General features: G+C 35.6%; 3 protein-coding genes across 4 annotated transcripts; 1 reads left to right on the top strand and 2 right to left on the bottom strand.

Annotated features, from left to right (window-relative positions):
- Positions 1–1,228: 1,228 nt before the first annotated feature.
- Positions 1,229–3,182, bottom strand: LOC132187808 (BTB/POZ domain-containing protein At5g17580-like). Its single transcript, XM_059602247.2, has 3 exons — positions 3,106–3,182; positions 2,904–2,973; positions 1,229–2,770 (listed from the first exon to the last, which is right to left on the bottom strand). The coding sequence occupies exons 1-3, from the start codon at positions 3,180–3,182 to the stop codon at positions 1,229–1,231; spliced, it is 1,689 nt and encodes a 562-aa protein (XP_059458230.2).
- A 1,866-nt stretch (positions 3,183–5,048) lies between these two features.
- Positions 5,049–7,236, top strand: LOC148584814 (COMPLEX 1 LYR-like protein). Its single transcript, XM_088517897.1, has 2 exons — positions 5,049–5,267; positions 6,674–7,236. The coding sequence occupies exon 2, from the start codon at positions 6,683–6,685 to the stop codon at positions 6,953–6,955; it is 273 nt and encodes a 90-aa protein (XP_088374023.1). The 5' UTR covers positions 5,049–5,267; positions 6,674–6,682; the 3' UTR covers positions 6,956–7,236.
- A 2,598-nt stretch (positions 7,237–9,834) lies between these two features.
- Positions 9,835–24,056, bottom strand: LOC132186987 (AMP-dependent synthetase and ligase family protein). Of its 2 annotated transcripts, XM_059601119.2 has the most exons (17): positions 23,632–24,056; positions 22,782–23,273; positions 22,398–22,594; positions 22,094–22,297; positions 21,268–21,984; positions 19,871–20,556; positions 18,951–19,026; positions 18,759–18,845; positions 17,749–17,792; positions 16,498–16,606; positions 15,693–15,752; positions 14,627–14,711; positions 14,431–14,495; positions 13,174–13,233; positions 11,056–11,100; positions 10,336–10,445; positions 9,835–10,257 (listed from the first exon to the last, which is right to left on the bottom strand). In XM_059601119.2, exons 1-17 carry the CDS (start codon positions 23,969–23,971, stop codon positions 10,038–10,040), a joined length of 3,597 nt encoding a protein of 1,198 aa, XP_059457102.2. In that variant the 5' UTR covers positions 23,972–24,056; the 3' UTR covers positions 9,835–10,037. The 2 variants fall into 2 exon arrangements, with proteins under 2 accessions (XP_059457102.2, XP_059457103.2); XM_059601120.2 differs by lacking the exon at positions 9,835–10,257 and having other exon boundaries at positions 10,355–10,445; positions 13,174–13,228.
- Between the last annotated feature and the right edge of the window lie 633 nt (positions 24,057–24,689).

Genomic DNA, 24,689 nt, shown 5'->3' with positions numbered 1-24,689 from the left:
AAGCTGGTCAAGGGATAATTCATGCATGTATACTTATTTCCAAGATTTGGAGTTATGGTAAGCTTGCTTTCTCCTTTTGTGTTAGATAGAAATCATATCATCAAATGTTTGAACTTTATTGTTATATAATTATTCAGATGAGGCTTAAGACTTTTAGGCGCCTTGGACTGCTTTGGTTAATTTGTTTATATATATGCTTTTCATTAATATTTCGTGCAAATTAATGAACAGTAGAAACCCTTGTGAATTGATATATTGTGGCATGCATCTATGAGGATATAATTATTCTTGCCTAAAATGCTAGAAAATACATTTTTATCTCATATATATATATATATATATATATATATATATATATATATATCACACAATATTAATGTAATAGTCTTAACTAACTTTTAAACTAATTTTTTTTAAATGAAAATATATCTAAGCATTAATTGAGATTTACTACATTAATAATAATTGTAAAATAAAAATGCAGTATATATATATATATAGCATTTATCTTCTTGCCTTTCTAATTTGTATTAAAAAAAGAATAGTACGTACTATCGTCCTTTCATTCCAACCTATTTTAGGCTAATATGACTGTGTTTCACCTAGTAGGATAGAATGTGATAGAGGTATAGTATGTAAAGCAATTAATGGGAAGCCGATATGTCATTTTTTTTTTTATATTTTTAGAGAGAGAAATCTGCCATTAAGTAAGCAGGAGAGTGCGTGAGTGTCTTTCTTGTATTTTGGGTCAGAAGAAGAAATGTGTCATTTATAAGTTAGCACAAAGGCTTGCTATAGTTAGTGTGTCCCATAAAGAAGGGACAAAAACATCTTCGTGGTTAGCTACACTACACGAAAGAAAGAGGCTACTACTATTTATTGCAGAGTAGCCCCTGAAGGACATGTAGAATTTGAAAGAAAAAAAAAAAAAAAAGACTTAACCAAGTTTGGAAGTTGAGTGTAGAACTATTTTCCTTTATAATTTAATTTATCCTTCTTGGGGATCAGCCAGGCATAGAAGTAAACGGACGAAGCCGTGGCAATATTTTGCAAAGGCACCAATTCCTAACGGCTTTTAGTCTCCAACCCTCATAAAACTCTCTCCCTCTTGTTCTCTTTTCAAGATTGTTGTAACAAATAAGAAAAAAGATTGACCAAAAAAAACGAATAGAGTGGCTGCTTTAAGCTATATTTGACAAAGAAATAAGATATATGGAACATGAATGTTCTACATGTTCTTCTTCTTTGTTTGGCAGTTTAAGTCGTGCATGTCATGACTGATGCAGCCGAACTTCCTCTTCATATCTCTCCACATGCTAACCTTCTCTTTTTTCACATTCCTGCTGGAACCACTCCCAATCTCTTTCCTCATCATATGGCATTCCCTCTCAAGCCCCATCACCTTGCTGCACATGTTCTTCATCTCACTCCTTACTTGTTGCCCACCACAGTCCACCTTCGCTACATCCTCATTCCCTGCTGCCTCCTCCTTTCCCAATCTGTCATCAGAATCCTTTGTGATTGTGTCGTTCAGTTGCAACTTCCCGGCGAACAAAACCTGCACCACCACCCTTAATGGCAATCTTTCATTTTTGGCTGCATGTTCACAGGCTTCAAGGGACATCTTTTGGCACTCCAAAACCCGGCACACTTCCTCTCTCTCCGACTCTGTCAGATATCTATGTTGGTCCAAGTAGATATCAACAGCTCTGTATATTCCATCAGAGCTTCTCTGGGCTCCTAATGATGCTGCACTTGATATTTCTCCTAATGAAACAAATGCCTCGAGCTTCAAATCTTTTTCACTTGCAGCCATTGCCAGGAAATCTTCAAGGAGTTCTGCCACTGTGATTAACCCTGATATATCAGAAGAAGTGTAATTTCCATAGAAAATTTTCAGTATTCTCCTCACACACTCTGTATCATACTGACAAGGTATCAAGAGGTCTTTGGCAGTCGCCTCCTCTAGCTGTTTTCCAATCCTGGCCTCGAAACCATATATGCAATGAGGGTTGGCTCCCAAAATTATTGCAGATTGCAGCATGTCAAACAATAAATTGCATGGAAGGAGTCCTCTCTCATGAGATAAAAGCATCTCCACAGCTTCAATGACTTCCCCTGAAGAATTCCTCTCGTTGGTGGACATCTTTTCCGACCCTTTGGACATGGGAAAAACCCACTTCCTTGCATATGTACAAAGAGATGCAGCAACATACATTGATGGGGCTCCACGCTTACTCATTTCGAGCATGATCGGCTCATAGAGTTGGAGGGGTAGCATTGTCAAATCATCCGGTTGCCCTTCAGGATCAAAGAGCCTTCTCCTTGCATTTGGCCTATAGACATTTTCATCATCCTTAATTGGTTCACCAAGAAGGCTAGGATCAACCAATGCCTTGTCAATTATCGACTCTGAACAGGCATCTACTAAGCCAAAATTGACTGCTTCTTGAAAGATATTTTCCATGGTACGGAGAGCCTTAATGGTTTCATTCCAGCTAGGGAGTACCCTTTTTTCAAAGAAAGCAAGGGCCTTGCTTAAAAGATTATTTCTGCTGTGATTTTCAGTCATCATCAAGTAGTGAGCAAAACAAATGAGCGGTACAACATTCTTAGAGGACATGTGCACTTCAAGGCCATAGCAGAATCTTGCAACAAGCTCAAAAGTCTTTGGTTCAGGTGGGATGTCTCCAAGGGAATGAGAAAGATCTTCCTGGGAATTCACTCTGATTAAGGCTGCTATTTTGGCCGATCTTGCAGCCAAAAGTTCCTACATAAACAAAATGAAATGAGAAGAGTTCTCGAACATGTTGAACTTTTGTATTTTCAGCAACATTTCTTCTCCAGGAAAAGAAAAACAAAAAGAAAAAAGAAATGAAAGGTTTGTGGGAGTAGTTTCTCACTCTGTCCAAGGTGAAAGGCACATCACCTACAAGAAGATGCACATGCAGTGGAGATGTGGACTTGGACAACCTGAAAAGGGGCAGGGGGGAAGAGCAAAAAACAGAATTGAAAAAAAAAAAAAAAAAAAAAAAAAAAATGATTTAACACAAATAATATCTAGAGAAGTATATATAGATAAGAAGGCGGCGGAGGGGAGTTTACCAAGGTGGTACACCTGTGCTTTGTTTACTAACTATCTTGTTAAAGTTCCTTTCATTGTTGTTTTGTCCACTACCCATCTTGTGATAGTTCTTTTCACTATGCACTTCACAAATTACAGGAGCTTCTGTTGGAGTTTTAATTTGGCTTTACTAACCTCTGGTAATGAGATTTAGAACCTGAAAGTGTGATGCAGTTATAACTCACAACTCTTCCAAAAAAAATATATATATATCAAGGCTTTGAGAAAATAAAAAATGAAGAAAAACCACTTCTTTTTCTACCGTATTTCTTATTAAATATGAGAGAAAAGCAACATAAACTGCAGCTTAGCCTAAGCTGTCCTTAATAGGTTTATATAGAAAATAAAGTCTTAAACCTGGTGAAACACAGAAATTAAAACATTCATATGTGATCTCGTTCGAACGAGAAATTCGATGAAAACCTATGAACACTCCCGGTCTGACGAGCTTCAACCGAATACCTCAAAACTTAGTACTTGGTCGGTCGAACATGATGCAACAGTGACACCGACCGGATGTGTAGAGGAATATTTTTCATAATTTAAAGCATCTACATATGTACCAATGTTAATTATGTCTTGATCATCGTTAAATATGAATACCTTCCAAGAAAATATATATATATATATATATATATTTGTGGATGTTTCTAAAATTCTATGAGTTGGGTGATATTACGTAGCTAGGCATGTTTATCAGATTCAGAAGTCAACATCTTATAATAGTGATAGTAAAATATGTGTAATAATCATCTACCAAATTACATAAAAAAAATGCACACAGTTGTAATATCTAAAATAGGTGTTACCATTAAAGCTTTATGAGCAAGAAGAAGAAGAAGGAGAGGAGGGCGGAGGAAACTAAGGTCACTTACAGGGAAAGAGTGAGAGAGACTGGGAAATAACAACGTTGGAGCGTTGGAGCTTCTGGGGGGTTTCAGCTGATTTCTTGGCAAAGACTAAAGAAAGAGAGTTAAATTTTAATTTAATATAACATACTTCATAATAGTCAAAACAAGAAGAGAGAAAGCAACGTTCAAAAAATCAGATTTTATCCTAAACACAAGGGTTCTGTTATTTTGGGTATCACATTTTGATTACAAGAAAATTAATGTATAACATGCGGGGGCCGCTCATCATCTTTTGGTGGGCCACTGGGCCTGGGCTAGTCAAACACAACTTTCAATTCACATAAACAAATTTAATTTAGATCCTTTGTTTGCCAAAACGTACGTATTAATCCGTGCGCCCTGCCACCTTGTGTTAATATATATACTGCCTAGCTAGAAAAAAGAAATAGAATATAAATATGATGAACGTGTGATTTCTAGTTTTTTGATATGGATGAAAACTGAATTGATATTTTTTCTATTCTTTTTCTATTTAGTATTTAAAAAAGATAGAGAAAGGGCAAGGGTGGTTAATTTGATGGCAATTTTTTTTTAAGCCCTATCCAATTGTCATCTACCCAAGGATAAACGGAGGAGTAATGCTACAAGTTCTTCTTGTATTGCTCTTAAGTCCCTCTAAGAATGATGTTGCTATTAAAATCACCATTATACTTGTGATTGATTATTATTGGATTTTGATCAAATAATTATATTACGTTTTTCACACTCAATGTTTAGATTAGGTAGCGTGGCGTGTTTTAAGAGATTTATATTAATTATTAAAAGAGAAATGTTATAGTTCAATAAAAATATCATTTTTTGCCTATAAAAATTTTAGGTGGCAAGAGACTACATGCCCTTACGTGGCTGCAGTTAAACAAACTGTGGTTAAAGTCATGTGACATTTTGCTACTTAGGACTTTTATGAGTTAAAAATGATATTTTTATTACATTATAGCATTTTTCTGGTTAAAAAGGAACTACTTTGAAACATATTATGTCAAGAAAGAAATGAATATAATAAATGGCGTGAATAGCAAAGAAAATTTTAGGGCATCTGGTTCTGGGCTGAATAGTTTGTGGTTGCATAAGGATTGCGGGCATATTTATCAAAGCTGGATCGTGTTTTGGCTTAACAAACAATTGCGTGCTGTTCCTTTTTCCGTCGTCCGAACAGAGTTAAAAGGGTCTGGTCGACACACAGTAAGAGAGAAGGGAGCCGCCCTTGTGCGCAAGCAGGACACAATCTTAAGGTAATTCACTTGTTTATATGTGTGTGTATATATATATATATGTTCATTCCTTCGGTTGACTTAGTTCGCTAAATTTAATGAATTTTCTGGGGCTGCATTGACCCCGACGGGTTTGCACCCATACTTAAATGCATTACCAACAAGGATATCATTTTTGTTTTGGGTACTACTTTGATGCTTCTTTGCTTTGCTGAGGAAATATGATGGAAAAGAAAAGAAAAGTTGCGTGTGAATTTTAGTTTCATTGCGAATAAATGATGATATATATAGCTCTACTCATTGGTTGATGTTATTACATGCTCGATACAAAGAGATCAAAGAGGCCTGCTATCTGTTTGACAGTATGTCATAGTGAATTTTGTGAAAAGGAGTATGAAAAATATTGGCCTGGTTTTAGATAAGGAATACAAAAATGCACTGAATGAGTTCATATTGGTTTACCGTCGTGAGTGGAGATAGGTAGGTCTTGGCATAGCTGGCATGGATTGGAAGAGAAGAGAGCTATGTAAGCAATATGTTGTTAAGTTGCGTTGATATTTTTTTAAAAAAAAGCCATCGTTTAGACAAAGCTGATGCATTGGCTCAAGTTTTGAATTGCTATTCCGAGGCTAGGAACGTAACTGAAGAATTTTAAGTGTTTTGGGGTTGTTTGCGAGCTATTTTGGATGGGTGGTTTAGGGTTCTTTAGGATTGGATATAAGGAAAATAATAGATGCAAAATCAGTTCTTGCCTTGGTTAGAATTTGATACAAAATTGTTGGAAGTCTGAAGTGTAATCCAGAGAAGAAAGAGGAGACAAAACCAAGTATCACACTTAGGATTTCCTTGGTATTATACGTAGGAGAAAGATTGAATCACACAAACCTCAAAGGAAGCTTCATAGCTCTGAAATTTTAGCAAAACATAATCTTCAATATTGAATAGAAAGTCTTGAATCAATATTTATAAGAAACTAAATCTAACCTTAACAAGACTTAGACTCTTAATAAGACTTGGACCACTAGCAAGAACTAGACTTTTAATGAGACTTGAATTTTATAGGCTAACTATTAAGCCCAAACTAACTAACAAATAGAAATCGCATATAAAATTCCAAAAACATAATAAAAAAATCAAACTAAGACCATGTACAACCCATTTCCAGAAATATGAAGTTTATAGAAATACCCTTCGCTCCTAAAATGGAGTAAAACTAAAATCAAATCAAACCAGCTTTTTTGTCACTTGCATCAAGAAGTTTCCATGAGGTACTAGTAATAATAGGCTTTAAATTAAAAGAGCACATACTATAAGTCATGTTTGTTTAGTGATCATAACATTTAAGTCTGTTTTGTATTATATGAATTAAACCCTATTAATTTATTAAAACACAAGTGCACCATAAGCTTTTTTCTTTCATTATGCAGTGCAGAGAAATGACAAAAGGTTTTATATGGGCAACAGCAGAGGATTTGGCAAGGAATAGAGGCCGAGTTCTGTCTCTCTATCGGCAGATATTGCGGAGCCTCAACTCCCCAAATTTGGCCCTCACTTTTGCCGCAAGACTGGCTAAGAAAGCAGAGGTTCGTGCTATTTTCATGCTGGGTTCTGAGGAGAGATCCCTGCATAACATCGATGACCTTATTGACACTGCTGAGTACTCTCTTTCCCTTCTAAGAAAAGGTGAAATCCCCAAATATATACAATGAGTAAGTTATCTCCCACCGTCTGTTTAGCGCTTGGAACTCTCTTTATCTCTCCTACACACTCATGTTGATGAAACAGTTTGATGTAACATCTCATTTCTACCGGTTGACTGAAAGCAAAACTTCAGTCCTTTGTTAGTGATACATGAATCTATTGTTTCTTATGCACCCATATACAGCTATAAGTTAGCCAAACAATTCTCAAATCCTTTCTTTAGTTCTGTAGTTATTGAATCACATTTATCATATATCTTTATTGAAACGATAATCAAGTGCTTCTCTTCTGAATCTGTTCATGTAGGGGAAGGGGAACATTGCTTATATAATTTGGTAGTAGCTTGACTATTTGTTTGGGATAATCGATTACTTATTGGTCGTTCATGTAAGAAAATGAATATAAAGATTGAATTAATGCATTGGTTGATAAGAGCCGTGCCTTTCTGGTAATGCTAACATATGTGCATGTCAATAGGCAATACCAGAGCATCTTTTAATACAAAGCAAGTAATGTGATCAGAGGAATTATCATTTCCGTTGAAGGTTTTCACATTACAGAAGGAAAAATAGGGTGTGAATGCTAATATATGAAACTAGGCCAACTAAACAACTTGTGATGATGAGGGTTGCAACATGAAGCTAATCTCATCTTCTCCAGTAAAAAAATAATTTTTAATAACCTCTTTTAGGTGTTATAACGCTGATTTTTAAGAAAGAAAAAAAAATTTATTTCCTCAATTATTAAAATGTTCTTAACTAAAAGCGAAAAAAAAGGATGAATTTCAACCCGAGGAACTCATGTTGGATAACTCACTGAGGTCACTGAGTGACTCACCAAAGTCATCTTTGTGGACAAGACATTAGAAAGCGCTTGCACAAATTCAAACCCAAATTAGTGACCAAAATGGGTTGTGAAAAAAAAAGAAACGAAATTTGTATCACATAGGATAGGACTGACAATTTTGACACGACCCACGAAATTAACACGAAATTAGAAGGTTAAGATTAAGAGGTCTAACACGTTTAATTAAATGGACTAGGTTAGGATTCATCAATATAATTTTATACCTATACCTTCAACACAACCTAAACTTGACATACGACATAAGGGCTAAAATTTTTTTACACAGCCCATAAACCTGATATAAACCTAATATGAAATTAGCAAGTTAATGTTAAAAAGCTTGATCCGTTTAATTAAATTGGTCGAGTTAAGATTAACATATATAGTCTTACACATATACCTCGGCACGAGCTAAACTTTATATACAAACACGAATTGTTACTCGACACAAGCCAAACTCGATATACAAACACATATCGTTACCCATAGTTGCATACTGGATCAGCCCAATACCTTGCTGAGCCAATAATAAACTAAATAAGAAATTCGAGAGTGATGGCACTGGCGGTCTAGCTGGTTGTTGGGTGTTGATTAGGAAGGGCTTTGGATGACCAGAAGCAGATTTGAAAACTCATTTTAGAGTTTTATAATTATGCGTGCAACTATTTAACCAATAGTTAATGTGTAAGAATTCAATTTGCTCTATGTATGTATGAAATTAATAATTAAACTGTATTTATGAACTGTGAATCATATATTAATATGTACCACGGAATTTAGATGAAGTCAAGAGGTAGGCAAAGAAAAAAAGAAAACTATCGTTTCTTATAAAACTAAATAAGCCAAATAATCTTAGATATAGAATAAGTTATCTTAAGTTTAACTACGGAACAGTGTTTGCTTGTTAAAGTTAAAAAGTAGGTAAAGAATCAAATTAGTAATACTGGTTACGATCAATAAAAATCTCTCAAATAAAATGTATAATTCATATATCTATCAAGGCTTTCAGGTCCACCAACACATTTGTTAATCGATGAATTAACAGTGGAAGGTCAGTGAGATATATATATATATATATATATATATATATATATATATATATTTTCCTAAAGCAATAATACTGGTTACGATCAATAAAAATCTCTCAAATAAAATGTATAATTCATATATCTATCAAGGCTTTCAGGTCCACCAACACATTTGTTAATCGATGAATTAACAGTGGAAGGTCAGTGAGATATATATATATATATATATATATATTTTCCTAAAGCAATAATACTGGTTACGATCAATAAAAATCTCTCAAATAAAATATATAATTCATATATCTATCAAGGCTTTCAGGTCCACCAACACATTTGTTAATCGATGAATTAACAGTGGAAGGTCAGTGATATATATATATATATATATATATATATATATATATATATATATATATATATATATTTTCCTAAAGCAATGTAAACTTGGAAATATATATATTTTCCTAAAGCAATGTAAACTTGGAAAAATAGGAAGATTTAGAAGGAACCGTGAAAAAAGGACACTTTAAAAAATATATTATAACGAGAAAAAACACATTAATCTCCCTTTTTTTTTTTTTATACTAAAAAGGGCAATGAGAGAGATTAACTGTGATTATTTTACTTGAGCGTAACCATAGTAAAAGAGAGACATTTGATTCTTTGTGAGATTCAAACCCATACGCTAATATGTATTTAACCATTTTAAAATTTTCTTTGAATTATGAATGACCACCGTACCACGTTATCTCCCTTGATTGTTAAAAGAGAGACATTTGGTTCTTTCCTTCAAATAAAATAATATAACTCATCTATCTATCAAGACTTATACATCCATTAACACATTTATTGATCAAGAATTTAACTGTGTAAGGTAGGTATTTGTTATATCTTCTTCTCCTTTTTTCTGAGGTAATACCATGATTCAACGGTGGAATGTAGGAGGAAGGTCGGTGATTGTAATCTTATGTTATGAATTGTATAAAACAAAAAACAACAAAAAATTGTTTTGTGCAAAATTTGGGTATATTGAAGCTATTTGAAGTGATTTTCTCTTCATTTTTGTATTACATCTTTGGGTTAGCGAATTTCTTTGTGATTGACTACACCTACGAATGGACCTCACATTGAGGAACCACACAAATTATGGTGTTCGATGATGATAGAGTGGCAGCTTTTGGTTGATAACAAAATCCAGGCACACAAATAAGCTATATTATTCACATGGACCTTGAATTTCAAGGTTAATGCAGTGCACATAATCATCCCTGCATCCAACAAAAATTCTGCCACCAATCATGACAGGCGATGAGAATACATCTCCCTGGATGTCCAACCTTGCAAATTCCTCTACGTTTATTCCTGGTTGACTCTCCTGTCTGTTGATAACTCGAACTAAACGTATGCTGCCGGAACTGGAACAGACGCAAATCAACCTAAAAATACCAAGGAGAAATGTATAAATAATCATCAGTATGTGTAGATTTTCTGATAAGTCTGTACTTTTTCTCTACCTGTCAGATAAATGGGAGGGGTAAGATATCAACTGTAAGTGCTCGTCGACATAAGCAGACGCAGTAATTGGATCTCCAATATTGTATTCCCAGAGTAGATCTCCATTTTCCTGGAATGAATTCCACCAGCATTCAATATGCAATTGTCAGCTAAAAGAGTAATTTGATAGTTTCTTGTACTATATCTTAAAAAGGTACCTAAGATTTGGGCTGCAGCTATCCTTTATTTAAAATGCTTATTAATGTAGTAATAAACAGTTACTATTAGGGCAAGAGAATAGTAATGCATGGAGTAATGCTATATAGTGGACAAGTATCCACCTTTCATCCACTAAAGCTGATGTGGCATGGTTCTCCAAACCCATTTCCATTTACCAAGTGTCATGAGGGGACCATGCCACATCAGCTTTTGGCAAATAGAACGTGGATACTTGTCCAGCATATAGCATTACTTGTAATGCATGAGACATAAGGGCATGTTTATGCTACTCGTACATGTTGATGGGCATATCAGATATGGCTCAAACTTGATGAGTAAGATGTCAATAACAAACTAATTTATTAACATAGGATGTTCGCCATGAAAATTTTCTGTATATAGATAAATAAAATCCTTGGTTGATCTTACTTCTATTGGATAACAAATGATCATCAGCCATTACAGAAGATCAATAACTATTTATTTGCACATTTTTGTACAGGATAATTAGTGGAATTTACCAGTTCAAGTGAATAGATACCCCCATCTCTGGAACATATAAGCCCCTGCAGAATAACAAACAAAACAAGACAATAGGTAAATTTAACAATAGTTTTACTCGTCGCAACAGTTAATCAATTTTATGTCGTCAGTGATGATGTCCGGACTCAATGTGCAGGAAATACATGATGAAGTGTAAGTAAAAAGTGACCTGCTCATTTCAAATATTTTATATATGGTTTTCTTCAGCGAGCATTCTTAAAATATCAAGATGTGCCCAAACTTTATGATACCGGGGCAAATTAGGCAGGATTTCAGCTTCTGTATGCACCTCTTAGATGCTTTTGTTGATTAACTAGTAAAGAAAAGTCCTGAATTAAAATGTGCAAGAGAATTATAACAATGTATAGTTATATGATGAAGTATTTAAACCAAATCTATTATTAACAAGATTTTCTTTCTAGAACAATCTTAAAATATCATGACATGCGCACACATTATGCTCTTTTCGTTCTTTCTTTCTTATCAATTCTTCTTTTTCTCCATTTTCAATTCTTGAACAGATGGCTACTTATTTTTTAACTTAGAAATTTTCATAGTTAGTGTTATGTTAATGAAAGATATTATAGAGTAGGGTTAACAAAAGAGAAAGCAACCAAATCCGGTCGGTTTTCAAGTGGGGCAGTATAACGACCCAGGGAAAGGGTTAACCACACATACGATATCACTCCAAAACGACTAGTCAAGTTGTAATTAGAGCTTCCGAGAATCAGTTATAAACCCAATCTCACCTAATAAGGAACAAATGTGAAACTTACAACCCGTAAGCTTCTTTATAATCCACCCACTCCATGTGGGCATATCATCAACTTTCTAGGGTGTCACAATCTCCCCCATTCAAATCCATAACGTTCTTGTCAAGGTTCATGTCATGCGATTCTTCAACACCACATGGTGTTACTAGATTGCTCTGCTACCATTTGTTATGACCTATGGAAAGGATTAGTCATATTTGCGCTATCACTTCAAAAAGATTGATCAAGTTGCAATTTGAACTTCCTAGAATCATTTATAAAACCGAGTCTCATTAAGTAGGGAATCAATGTTAAACTTAGCACCCACGAGCTCCTTTATAATTCACTAACTTTATCTGGGCAATTTCATCTTCTAAATGTAGGACTAACTGTGTCATAGGTAGTTCGGGGGCTGGGTAAAGCTTTTGATTTTTTACTATATTCCGGTCGGAAGTCGGGTTTATAGGGTCAGTTTTCTAACCACACCTGACACAACCCCTCCTAATATATATAGTTTTTTCTTTGAATCTTAACCGCCTTTCAATTCCTCCCCTAACAAAAGAAAGAACTCTCCACTCAATTCCCCTCAATTCTCCTTCTTCCTACTTCTCTCACTTGCTTGGAGCACTTGTCATCTTCTTCTTTCGAACCCCAACTCAATCTAGCCTTTTCTTTCGGCTTCCCTATTTGGCATCAAAGCTGAGAAACCCACAACCTGTAAACCCATGGCAGAGAGAAAAGTGTTGTCGGTCCCCTCACACAGCCTCTCTACATGGCGATGCTCTCCTCCCCCACAATTCGTCATCTCTAGTGAGGCGATGAGCCTTCTCACTCAATCTGCGGAAGATCTACGGTGAAATTGGTCCCTATTGTTTGTTGTGAGAAATAAATCTCTAAGATTTCAAAAGTGATAAATAACTCCCTCCATATAAATTCCAGTCATTTTTCCGATGGCAACATAATGAAATTACAAATTTACTCTAAGGGATCCAGTTAAACCCAACAATTGAATCTGGAGGTGGCCAAACCACTCTCATGCCACCTCCAACGGCCGAATCTAGGGTGGCTGAATTGCCCCCGAGGGGCCTTGAGGTGGTTTGGCCACCCCCATAATAGGCTCAAGTGGCCAACATCCCAACCCAAACCTTTTTTTTTTTTTTTTTTAGTTTTTTAGTGTAAATTTGTCATTTTAGGATGACCCTGTTGGGAAAATGGCCAAAATTTATACTCCAGTTCAAACACATTTTCAGCTTAGGGAGAGGGGGAGTTGGAAGATGAACTTCACAATAAATACTTCAAAAAAAAAAAAAAAAGACCCTTAGTTCCTTGAAGAAAATGATGTACCTGAGAAGGAAGAGCAGCAGATATGCACGGTCCAGCAAATATTGGACCCCCAGTTCTGTACTGAAGAAGGAAGTCATTTGTTAGTAAAGGCTTAAAGGATCATGCATAAAATCCAACAAGCATGTCACGACAATGATACTGTGAAGCACAACAAATAAGTTCCATTTCTTTACATCTGATTTAACAAGGAACTCCTGATAGATGTCATGCAATCTAGAGATAGACTGCACTGATGTTTGGTTATTACACATGGAAGTGTTTTTCAATTTGAAAAATGTGTTTGGAAAATTAGAAAAGTCTCCTTAAAGCTTAAAATGAGGAAATATTACTTCTAAAACAATTACATTGGAGTGTTGCTAATAAGACAATATGTTACTTCTTTTTTTTTTTCTTTTTTTCTTTTTTTTTTTTTTGACATAAGACAATATGTTACTTGAAGATTTGGATATTGTCTAATACTACGTAGAAATTACACTTGTACCATTGCTTCTTTAGGAAAATGCTTATGTTTCTTTTCATTTCACACCACACTAAATCTTGATTATCGTCAAATGAAATTAGTAAGAAATACATTTGCTTAACTCTCAGATTTGCACGTACGCCTGACATGCAAATGTTGCAATGCCTATCTATGATTAACCACATAAAGATAGCAATAAAAAATAGATCAGGGTATTTAGTTCGTATATATAGAAGTGTAGGTTTTTCTAGACAGCTAAAATACAGTGACATATGATAAGTCTATATCAAATGGATCAACAACATGTATTTCTGCAGTTCCTTATCAGTAAACCTTCATTTAAAGCAGAAAGGTCTATTGTCATTAACAGATAAAAAAAAAGCACTTTTCACTAGTTTGAAGTAATGAGGATAGTATGCCAAAAAAAAAGAAAAAAAGAAAAAGAAAGCAGACGACATTGTTATGTCCAAGTATATAACAAAAAGTGAAAAGAAGAAAAACAAATTCAACCACTACTACATATCTCATGGTCTGTGAACCAAGTGGCAAAGTTTGTTAACTAGCTACCCAATTTTAAGAGAAAATAAATAGATGAACGTAAATTTGATGCATGCTTAAGCTTAATCTGAGAGACGTGGCAAACATTTTGACATTGATAGAGTTCCAGGGCAAGAAGGTTTTTAAAGAAAAGCAAGTGGATTAAGCAAATCATTCAAACATAGGTGACAGAAGAAAAATAAAGATAATAGTATAAATTAACATAAAGGTAACTATTACGTGACAGAAGAAAAATGTACCTTCCAAAGAATGGATCCACTTGAATCCAATGCAAGAACATGACCATCCACTAAGCAACAAATAACTACAGTGAAAAACAGTGCAGAAAATTAGAAGATAAGTATATAAAACATTATAGAGATAATTTCAGGAAGGAACTTTCAAAGATCACAAAGAGCAAAAGCATGGACATTAATCGAATGAAAATATACATACCATTTCCATTCAGACTATTGATGGCAAGAGACCCAAACACTGGCACTTCGAACTCATGCAGCCACAAAATATTAAATGGTAAACTCTGCATTTGTAAACCATCAACAAACCACTTCAAATTACAATTTCAAAAGAGAATTTAGGAACAAAGGTAATGTAAATGTAACAATTTTAAAAACAAGTAATATGCGAAACATACAAGGGTACTTATACAATTAAATTGTCCCCTAAAACAACAGCAAATTTTAGTAAAAGAAGCAATACGATTTAGTTGGGAGTACAGGTTTCTCATTTATTCTTCTTTTATTTCTTTTCTTTTCTTTTTTTTTATCAGCAATGCATTTCATTAAAAGCACAAAGGGGCACAATCTTAATACACAGAAAGTATACAAGAAAAAATCCCTTTAATGAAAAAAAAGAACAAAAAACTACAAAATCTGAAAAATTAGAAAACTATGAGGTATCATATACCCATGTCCATGTATAGAGCGATTTGACCATGATATTCTTGAGCAAGACCGCCGAAGTCTTGCTCAAGAATATCTCAAATCGCTTATTATATGGACGAGGGCATATAATACTTCACATTTTTCCAATTCTTCTTTTGTTTAAACTCTAGGTTAAACGCTTTCTCCTCTTCCTCCATAGTTCTCTTCCATTTAATGAATCGTTACTTTCCATTCCCACTAAAGAAACAATTTTTGCAGCAATCGCATTGGGGAAGAGAATAGCACCAATGATAAACAGGGAAGGTAATGGTAAAGGACCATGTAGTATGTAGAACGATAATATAATTGTGTAACAATAATGGTTAAAGCAACAGTGTTTCTTACTTTACCTACTATAATACTTTGTTCATAGGTTTTGAAAATATTGTTTTTCTTACATAAGTTCCATTTTCACTTTAAGATGTAGGGGAAAAAAATCTAAATCCACATAAAGGACTCCATTTCAAACACAATAATTGCAAACAAAAGCCACAAATCGAATCCCCATTTTGAACCACATTCTCTTGAAAAATGAATACTCTATTCTCCTGAACTAATGAAATTGAAATCTGCCGTACTTTAGTTGATATAGCTGTCATACGGCCACTGGTAGAAGCCACATAGAGTGTGTTATGCACCTGCATGTTAAATAAATTAGACAATCCAGGTAAGAAGCAGAAGATAGATCAACAATCTTCAAAGTAAAATGAACAGTAAATCAACCGAAGAACTTAAATGATTTCCCATTATATATACTTTCTCTTTATTTTTAACGCAAGCACATGAGCAAAAAAATATATTCACAACATAGTAGACCCCTTCTTCTGAAAGAAAATTGAAAAAGGAAAATAGAAAGTAATATGTTGATGGATCCCATCAACTCATTACAAAGTAGTATGTTGGTGGAATCCATCAAATCATTACTACAATTCCTAAACTACTCAAACCTGATAAACACTCACGCTTTTGTTCATTGTTTTAAGTTCTTTATGCACAAGCAAGCTTATCAAGTTTCAGTTATTACTTCAACTATTTCTTATAAAGCAGCACAGAATATTCAAACCCATATCCAAATGAAAGCCTAACAACAATCCAAAAAGTGACCAATATTTATTAGAGGCACCTACCAAGATTATATTCATGAAACCTTACAACTGTCGAGTAAAGCTGAAAGAAAAATGAAGATGGCGATAATCTTATATTTGATGCAATAGGTGAAAAAAATAAATAAATATGACTACTGAATACCAAGAAAACAGATCACAATTGAAATGCAAATGACAAGGTACGTAAACCAAAAACTGAACTTTCTGGCAATCAATCAAGCATGTCTTGTGTAGCAAAACTAAATGAGTTAAGCAACGACTGAATGCCGAAGTACACCTCATCAATTGCAGGTGATCCATATATACTCCCACCACAGGGAACCATATAAACACAGCAATGATTTTTGTAGTCGAGAGCATATAAGTTATGGTCATGCGATCCACACCTGCAGATAATTTGTTGCAGATTAAGACCTTGTAAAAAAAAAAAGGATGGTTTCCTCTAGCAAATCATATGATGTAAAAAAATTCACATCCACATGAGAAATAAATTACAACATATTGCTGAACTTTTACCAACATTTTTCTTCTTCTTATAACCGGGGTATTTAGGGCTTCGCCCCAACTAGATCCCCAGGACCCCATGCAAAACGCACCCCCCGCCCCCCCCCCAGTCCCCACATGGGTCGGGTAAGGCCCTCAGGTGTGCCCCAAAGAATTGTTTGCACACCTTCGTCAAACCTTAGACCTGATGCTTCATGAACTTTTATGAGCAATTATTGAAAATGAAATAGCAAACATCACGGTATCAATAAGGAAAACGCAGTAATTTACTGATGATAAAAAAACCCAAAAAAAATTTGAAATACATATATAACCCTAAAAAATTTGAGATATATATATATAAAGCCAGCATCAGAATTAGAGTAATGAAACACCAAAGATCATCCATACATTATTTACACAATTTTAGATGGTCATTGCAAAAGTGGTTCCACTTTCAAACAAGAAACGAAGAAACGATGTTCATTTGAGTTTGAGTTCAAGAAGTTAGCACTCTACCAGATAAGTTGCAGATAAAACTTTAATCTCAAGCGTAAAAATGCAAAATTGTCTTAAAATAAAAGATTCTTCATGTAGCCCAAAAGGTTGCACATGGTAACAGACATGTTTGATGTTAACATGAAGACTTTCTTGTTTCTTTTATTTTGAGAGTGCCACAAAATATTCACAAACTAATCACTTTTTTACTATTTTAATAGGCAGATATGACTCGCTGACTTGCATGGGATTAAATCCATAACTTCACGCTTCATCCCTTATTTGAGAGGGGAGGAGATGCCATTTGGGCCAAGGATCATCAGCAAAATTGAACTGTTTGCTTTCTTCTGAGACCAATGTAGTTTCTAAGTGACACATTCATGAAAGAAATACCATGCATGATTACAGAAAAATGAAAAGAAAATTTATTATCTTCATTTGAACCAGCATCACTTAAGGGACAATTAGTATCTCTCTACAGTTAACAGGAGAAACAATGACCAGTTCAGTTGAGCAAAAATGCAAGAAAAAGAATGAAGAACATTACCAAACCAATTGCCTGCGTATGTCTACAACTGGTTGTGACTTCACCTTCAGATGTTAAAAATGAAATTTGTATCAGCCAAATCAGCAGATAAAGGAGGAAAATATAAATTTTTTTTAAGTTTATGTCAACAAAAATGATATTTCAATTAACAACGCCAATGTCAACCCATTAGTACGATATATATGGGATAGGCAAATGCAGGTAATGCCACTACCACCAAGGCAGTTAAGCCATGGTCCATGAACAAGAGTGGCTGCCACTGCACTCACAAAAAACAGACATGCAACAGACAAAACCAACATGCCACTTGGACTAATGCCTTTCACCACAAGTACGTGACAAATCAGATAATCATGACCTACATACCATAAGAACTGTAAGAACAGTAAGCTAGTGGACACCCGAAATAATTACATAGGGAGGAGGAGGAGGGAGAGAGAGAGATCATTAGAATTTAAAACATACAGCATAAAAGAAGTGAAAAACTCATAAACAATTAATCTTTGCTTTTTCTTTTTTTTGCATGATGTAAACAATTATGCGTTACATTACAAAAACAACCTAGACATACTACAGTTCAAATTTCAAGTAAAATTGAACTGCATAGAGTACATGTGCACTGAAATCTTCTCTACATTTGCATTGGTCAAAGTTTGAAACTTGTAACTGAAATTCATTAAATCTATTGATTATATTGGAAAAAACAAAAAGGTTTTTCCCCCCTGCTGGCCCTTCATCTGAACAGCAAGGATTCTCACTTAAGCATAGAAAACAATTACTACAAAGTTTCTATTTTGGGGGGATGTACCATCATATCACAAAATCAAAGCCTTTTCAAACTTTTTTACACTCATATGGGCTAGACAAACGTTTCATCCAGTAAACAAGTGGCCCTACAGCTGTATTCTATATTCTGGAAGATTTTCAAACCCAAATGCTAGGAGACCACAAGAAGCAGAAAGATCCCTTACAGAAGAAGGTAAAACAGTAAAGCATTAGAACCATCATACCTCACCAGATGTTTGGAAGGTCCAGCATATGTTGCCATTTGAAAAATCAAGGAAATATATTTTCCCCTTGTAGCATCCAACTACAACCTAACAGACATAGCAGAATTTACAACATAAATAAATTAAAGGGTTTCAAGCCACATTTCCTAGTGGAATAGCATGGCGTAAGAACACAATAGAATGAAGGACAACCTGAGAAAAATCACCAAGAATTGCTGCAGAACATTCAATTCGCCCTTCTAGTTTGATCTCCCACTGGACAGAACCACTAAACCCAATTATGTAATAGGTCAACACTTGAGTAAGCTTTTTGCATAAGCTTTACATACTAAATACATATGGCACAACACTGAATACAAATAGGTAATGCTATAAGCTTTGTGCATGCTCAGAATGAAATCATGTTCCCAGAACAGCACTTCAACCACAAGGTTTCTGCCCTCTTTCAGATGATCATTCAACATGCAATATTATAACAAAAATTTAGGGGCTCACTTCCATTCTAGCATATACCTAGCACCAAAAGAAAACATGAACTTCCAACAGTACGCCGCTGTGCATTCCAAGGATGTGACAAAACAATGAATACGCAGGGTAACTAGATTGCATGCCATTAAACAAGATAGAAGGATTAGGGTTTGGTCCAATTTTTGGGTAAATCACTAGATAGCACAATAGTACATGCCCAAGTAAAGACATGTCAAAAACTCAATGATCGATATATGTGCATGTGTTACGCACCATCAAAAAAGATAGAAGGACTAGTTGGGTCTGATTTGTAGGTAAAGCATGAGATAAGACAACCGTATGCACTCAAGTAAAGACATGCCATAAACTCAACGACTAATATGTATTATATATGTGTATGCCCACAAACATACATATATATAACACAAACACACATACGCTTGTGTGTGTGTGTCTTTCTAGAATGTGGCTGCAACAATCTACAATATTTGTCAAAACAACACATAAAACTCTTATTCTGGGGAGGCAGAATAAAACCTGGTCATCTCAAGGCAAAGCTGACAGCTAAATATCATAGAATCATCCTAAAGATCACATGAAAAATATGAACATGAGTAATTCAGAAACTGCAAGGTGGTCTATACCTTTTGGCAGCAACACACAGAAATTTACATGAGTGAGATCCAATAAACAAATAGATATCCTGGTCTTTAAACACAACTATCGGTGATGCATCAACACAAGACTCCATGTGAACTTTCCAAAATTCTTGCATAGAACCTTTTCTATCTCTTGGAATTTTCACAGACCAGGTCACTTGGCATATTTTATTCCCGCTGTACCCCTCTTCATGCATAACCTTGTTGCATCGGCTGGCTGAACATGACATGAATTTTGAATCAGAATCCCATACATACCCATCTCTTGGACTAGCAGAGTCTGAAGTAATGTATATATTCGAATCCACCTTTAAGCGTTTGGAGACTACAACATTACTGTCATTCTTTTCAACAGAGGTCCTCAACAAACTCCCTTGTGGTTTAAAGATACCAGGATCTGGAGCCTCAAAATTATTGGAACGAAGGATGTTCCTCTTACCCTCATCAAGATTCACTTCCCAATTAGCATCTTTTTTGAAATGCAAATGGGCTGGTCCTTTTTTCTCTAGAAGAGCCAGATAAAGCTTAGATGGACTTGGAAAGTAATAAATAAATCGCATATCAACCCCTAAATTATGAGAAAGATGTGCTGCAGCAATAGAATTACCACCCATCATAAAAAAATCATCATCATCGGAAACCTCTTCAACCATTAATGCATCAGTAAAAGCCTGTCAAAGAGATGGTAAAATAAATTTACTTCATTGATTATGCAATATAGTTAATCTCAGTGTAAAGATAATCAAGTTTTGCATTCACCAACTTATTTATCTTTTGCACGTCAATCAAGTGAAGGCTGAAAGTATCTATTATGACTTAAGAATATTGACCTTGGTCCACACAAGTTGCTAACCGAAAAGACCTCGCTCAACCTGTCATAATCCATATGGGTCCACACCAATTCTCTTTGTTCCCAAATGGGAATGAAGATAGTTATATAATAACAGGCTAATGGGCCATGAGACCTATCATATCTATGAAGCTGAGCAATTATTGACAAGTAGAACAAGCTTAAGAGAGTACATACAGAAACAGATGACATCCAGATCAAGTTGTCTGGATCCACGGCTCTCACATAAAGATCTTTATAACAAGAATCATTGAAATGAATAAGACCATCAAAGACCTTTTGTTAGAAACATTTTCAAAATATATATCTGCTCCAAGAATAAGAAGATAAAAAAGGGAGTTACATTACATGTCGAAACATATTCTAATTTAAGCCCTTAATATGGTTCTCTTCCGTGAATGCACACCACTAGTCCTCATACCGTCTAGAATGTTAACTTCCATTACTAGTTTCGAAGGATGTTGTAACCAAATATAGAAAACACAGACATGGTGCCATTTGACCAACAAAATAAAAGGGATGAAGAGCAGACCTTTTTAACAACTTGCAAGAGATCCCTGCTCCCCATGTCACCAATCTTATCTTGGACAGGCTCAGTGTGAGATGTTAAACCTGCCAACAACTCATAATCAACTTTTCCACTAGACGACACAGGTATCGACTCTGTAAAGGTGAAGTGGTTAGGAAACATTACTGACAGAAGTTTGTCAATCATCCAACTTCGGATGGATGATCTGAATATTTCCCTGGATCTTTCTTCTTTTAAGACTATAAATGCTTCAAGAGCCACAAGTTCCCATTGACCTTTACTTGAAATCACAGCAGCATCAAGTACATCAGGATGTGTCCTCAACACATCTTCAATCTCCTCTAAAGCAATTCGCTGCCCATTAACCTTCACAGTGCGGTCTTTTCTCCCCAAAAAAACCAAGTCACCGCTTTGGAGCCGTCTAGCAAAATCGCCAGTTCTAAAATATAATTGACTTCCATGTCCAGTGGAACTACTACCAACTGAGTTCTGAGGAAATTTTGCACAGTCCAGAGACATAACAGTAGAATCAGAATAGTACCCACAAGAAACACAGACACCACCAACATATATTTCTCCTTGATTGGATGTGCCATTTTCTCCAACAAGCAGTACATCACAGTTAGAAATAGGCATACCAATTGGAACACTTGTTAGTGTATCCATGTCCAAAATCATCGGCAACCTCTTGCAGTCAAAATATGTGCAATCACCTGATACCTTAATTCAAAGAATCAATGTAACAGCTATCAATAATGAATCCCGAAAACATAAATTGATGTGTTCTACAACTTGGACAGCCAAATAAAAAAGAGTGTTAATTTCTAACCTCTGTACTCCCATAAATGTTCAAAATAGAGGTTTCTGGTAATAACTTGGCAAGCTTATCCCACAACGTTAAAGGCAGAACTTCACCACTTAGCACCAACAACTTTAATGAACTTGGAATGCCCCTGTTACTCTGACTTTGCAAAGCAGGAAGTATTGCCCTCATCAATGATGGAACAGAAGTAAGTCTATTAATAAAATAAACCTACAGTAAGAGTTAAGAATTACAGGTGTGCAATAAAAAAGAAATTCTGAAATTATAAGTTCCATAAATAGTGGAAACCTCAATATGGAAACATACATACCTGTAGAAAATCAACAACAGAGAACATATTGTCTTTTAGTTCACTGAAAGGAGGTATAACCAATGGACAAGCAGTCAGAATAGCACCAAGAAATTCTTGCAGGTGGTCAATGAAGCTAATTGATGTCTTGAACATCAAAATTTCCTCTCCTTGGAGGGGATACAAGTCTTGCATCCATAAAAAGCGATTTACAAGACCTACAAATTAACGAAATACGTAACACTTTATAGAAGCACAAATGAGTGCATTGTAAACAAAGGAAGGAACCCCTCAATCAATAAAAAGAAATTCTTAAAAGAAAAAGAAAAAGAAAGGGAGGGGAGTTTAAACTCCAGTGCTGAAAGACTAAATTGTAGTTTCAGATATGGTAATTGATCAATTTACCTTGTTCAGTGCCACAAACGACTTTAGGCTTCCCAGTTGATCCTGAAGTGTACATCAAATAGCAGAACAGTCTTTCCTCTCCAATTTCACAAGGCCATACCAAATTTGCCGGCGGGATACACTCTTCAAGGCATTCTTCCATGGAAAAGCACAACACAGAACAGCTGCTGCACTCTAATAGCCAGTGTGACCTATCAAGCTGGTAACCGCTACTCATCCCAAACGAAGATGCGCACCCGATAATTACGTCAGCATCTGATGAAGCAGCAACTGATAATATCCTCTCTTTTGGCCAGGAAGGATCTAGAGGCATGAAAGCCGCCCCGCATCTCAATACAGAAAGAACAGCAACTATGTATTCCACCGAAGGTGGCATGTATATTCCCACAATTTTTGGCACATATATATTCTTAAGCTCAGGCGATTGTTCTGCCCTCATCATGGAAGAAGCTGAAGATTTGGCCATTTGAGCATGGTTGGAAGTACTATTACCTTCAACAAAGTCAAGAATGACAATGTAGCATTACACACAAAACATAACACGCCTAGTCAATTGCTTTCATGGATTTACATCGTGATGTTCTATTTGCAAGAACTTTTTCCTTTTTTCTTCTCTTTTTTTTTATATAAATTTAAAAGATTTTGCGATTCTCTTTACTTTTCTTCTAAGAATTTGTTCTTTGATGTCAGACTTGGTGATTGGTCACCAAAGGAAAGAGAAAAAGAATGAAAACAAAAATTTTGAAATTTCCAACACATAAACAAGTACTTCAAGAGAGGCTGCTCGAACTTCAGTAATTCCTTGATAACTAAACAAAAGAAAAGGAATAATAGAAAGAGAGAAAGAAACCTTTAGGAGAGTGTGCGATCAAGTGCGGCTCATCAGCAACAGCACCGAGGAGGATCGAGCGGAGGCGAGCGCTGAGGGAATCGACGGAGGCCAAAACATCAGAATAAGTGAAGCACCGATCACCTTGGTAAACCGGAGGGGACACCGATTTCGCTCGCTCCTTGAGAAGCTTATCGGTATCAATATCGCCGACGCCAAGTTCTTTGGAGATTTGGGCCCCGCCGGAGGCATGTATGACCGCGATTTTGTTAGGGTTCTTGGATGCAGCTCTGAAGAACTCGTGTGAAATGCAGCAGCAGCTGCACTGCTTTCTCTCTCCGCTCGCGCTTTCATCACTCATTTCAGCTGCTTTGCTGCAGCCTGCATGCTGATGCTATTTCTTCGTTTGATGGCTGCAATTAGGGGAAGGTAACGGAAATGAAATGAGCAAGGTAAGCGGCAAAAACTGAAATAAACGATGAATTATAATACTTTGTACTCTCCGATAATTTGAATTTTTCGCTTAACTCGTAAGTTTTTTTTATTTTTTTATTTTTTATTTTTGAAAGAAGTGTTCCGGGTAGGGCCGAGCAAATTACCGATTAAGCGACTTTCGACCGATTTCGACCGACACCGATCATTACTGACTAGATGGCAAACAATAGGCGGCATGATTTTTTTTATTCCGAATTTTTCGGTTTGGTAGGCGGAAGAGGTTTTTTAACCGAACCGACTTTCGACCAACTTTACCGACAAATTTGCCACTTTTCCACATGCCGACATTACCGACACCGACTTTACCGACTTCCGACCGACACCGACTTTACCGACAGCATTTGGTTCGAAATGCGAAATAAAATAAAATTTGACGAAATAAGTCGGTGAAATAACCGACTTTACCAACATTGTCGGTTCGAAAGGCGAAAATAAAAATTTTCTACCGAAACCGACATTACCGACCGACGCTCAGCCCTAGTTCCGGGTCTATATATATAAAAGTCAAAATTGTTTTATGTGAGCTTTTTTGTCCTAGGGATATTTCTTAGATAAATTATTTGGGTAATATTATAAGAAATTTT

Source organism: Corylus avellana, chromosome 6 (genome assembly GCF_965113065.1).
Source record: "Corylus avellana chromosome 6, dhCorAvel1.hap1.2, whole genome shotgun sequence".
NCBI classification, from domain to species: domain Eukaryota; kingdom Viridiplantae; phylum Streptophyta; class Magnoliopsida; order Fagales; family Betulaceae; genus Corylus; species Corylus avellana.
The sequence above is the reverse complement of the archived record's forward strand: the minus strand, read 5'-3'. Positions and strand labels throughout refer to the sequence as shown.

What these genes read in the sequence shown, in the direction of transcription:
- LOC132187808 (XM_059602247.2), bottom strand. Translation starts at nt 3,182, where the DNA reads ATGGGTAGTGGACAAAACAACAATGAAAGGAACTTTAACAAGATAGTT. An exon ending in AGCACAGGTGTACCACCTTG is followed by an intron (nt 2,974 to 3,105) that starts GTAAACTCCCCT and finishes GCCCCTTTTCAG; the next exon opens with GTTGTCCAAGTCCACATCTC. An exon ending in TGCCTTTCACCTTGGACAGA is followed by an intron (nt 2,771 to 2,903) that starts GTGAGAAACTAC and finishes TTGTTTATGTAG; the next exon opens with GAACTTTTGGCTGCAAGATC.
- LOC132186987 (XM_059601119.2), bottom strand. Translation starts at nt 23,971, where the DNA reads ATGAGTGATGAAAGCGCGAGCGGAGAGAGAAAGCAGTGCAGCTGCTGC. An exon ending in ACATTTATGGGAGTACAGAG is followed by an intron (nt 21,985 to 22,093) that starts GTTAGAAATTAA and finishes CTTTGAATTAAG; the next exon opens with GTATCAGGTGATTGCACATA. An exon ending in TCTTGCAAGTTGTTAAAAAG is followed by an intron (nt 20,557 to 21,267) that starts GTCTGCTCTTCA and finishes TCTCTTTGACAG; the next exon opens with GCTTTTACTGATGCATTAAT.
- LOC148584814 (XM_088517897.1), top strand. Translation starts at nt 6,683, where the DNA reads ATGACAAAAGGTTTTATATGGGCAACAGCAGAGGATTTGGCAAGGAAT.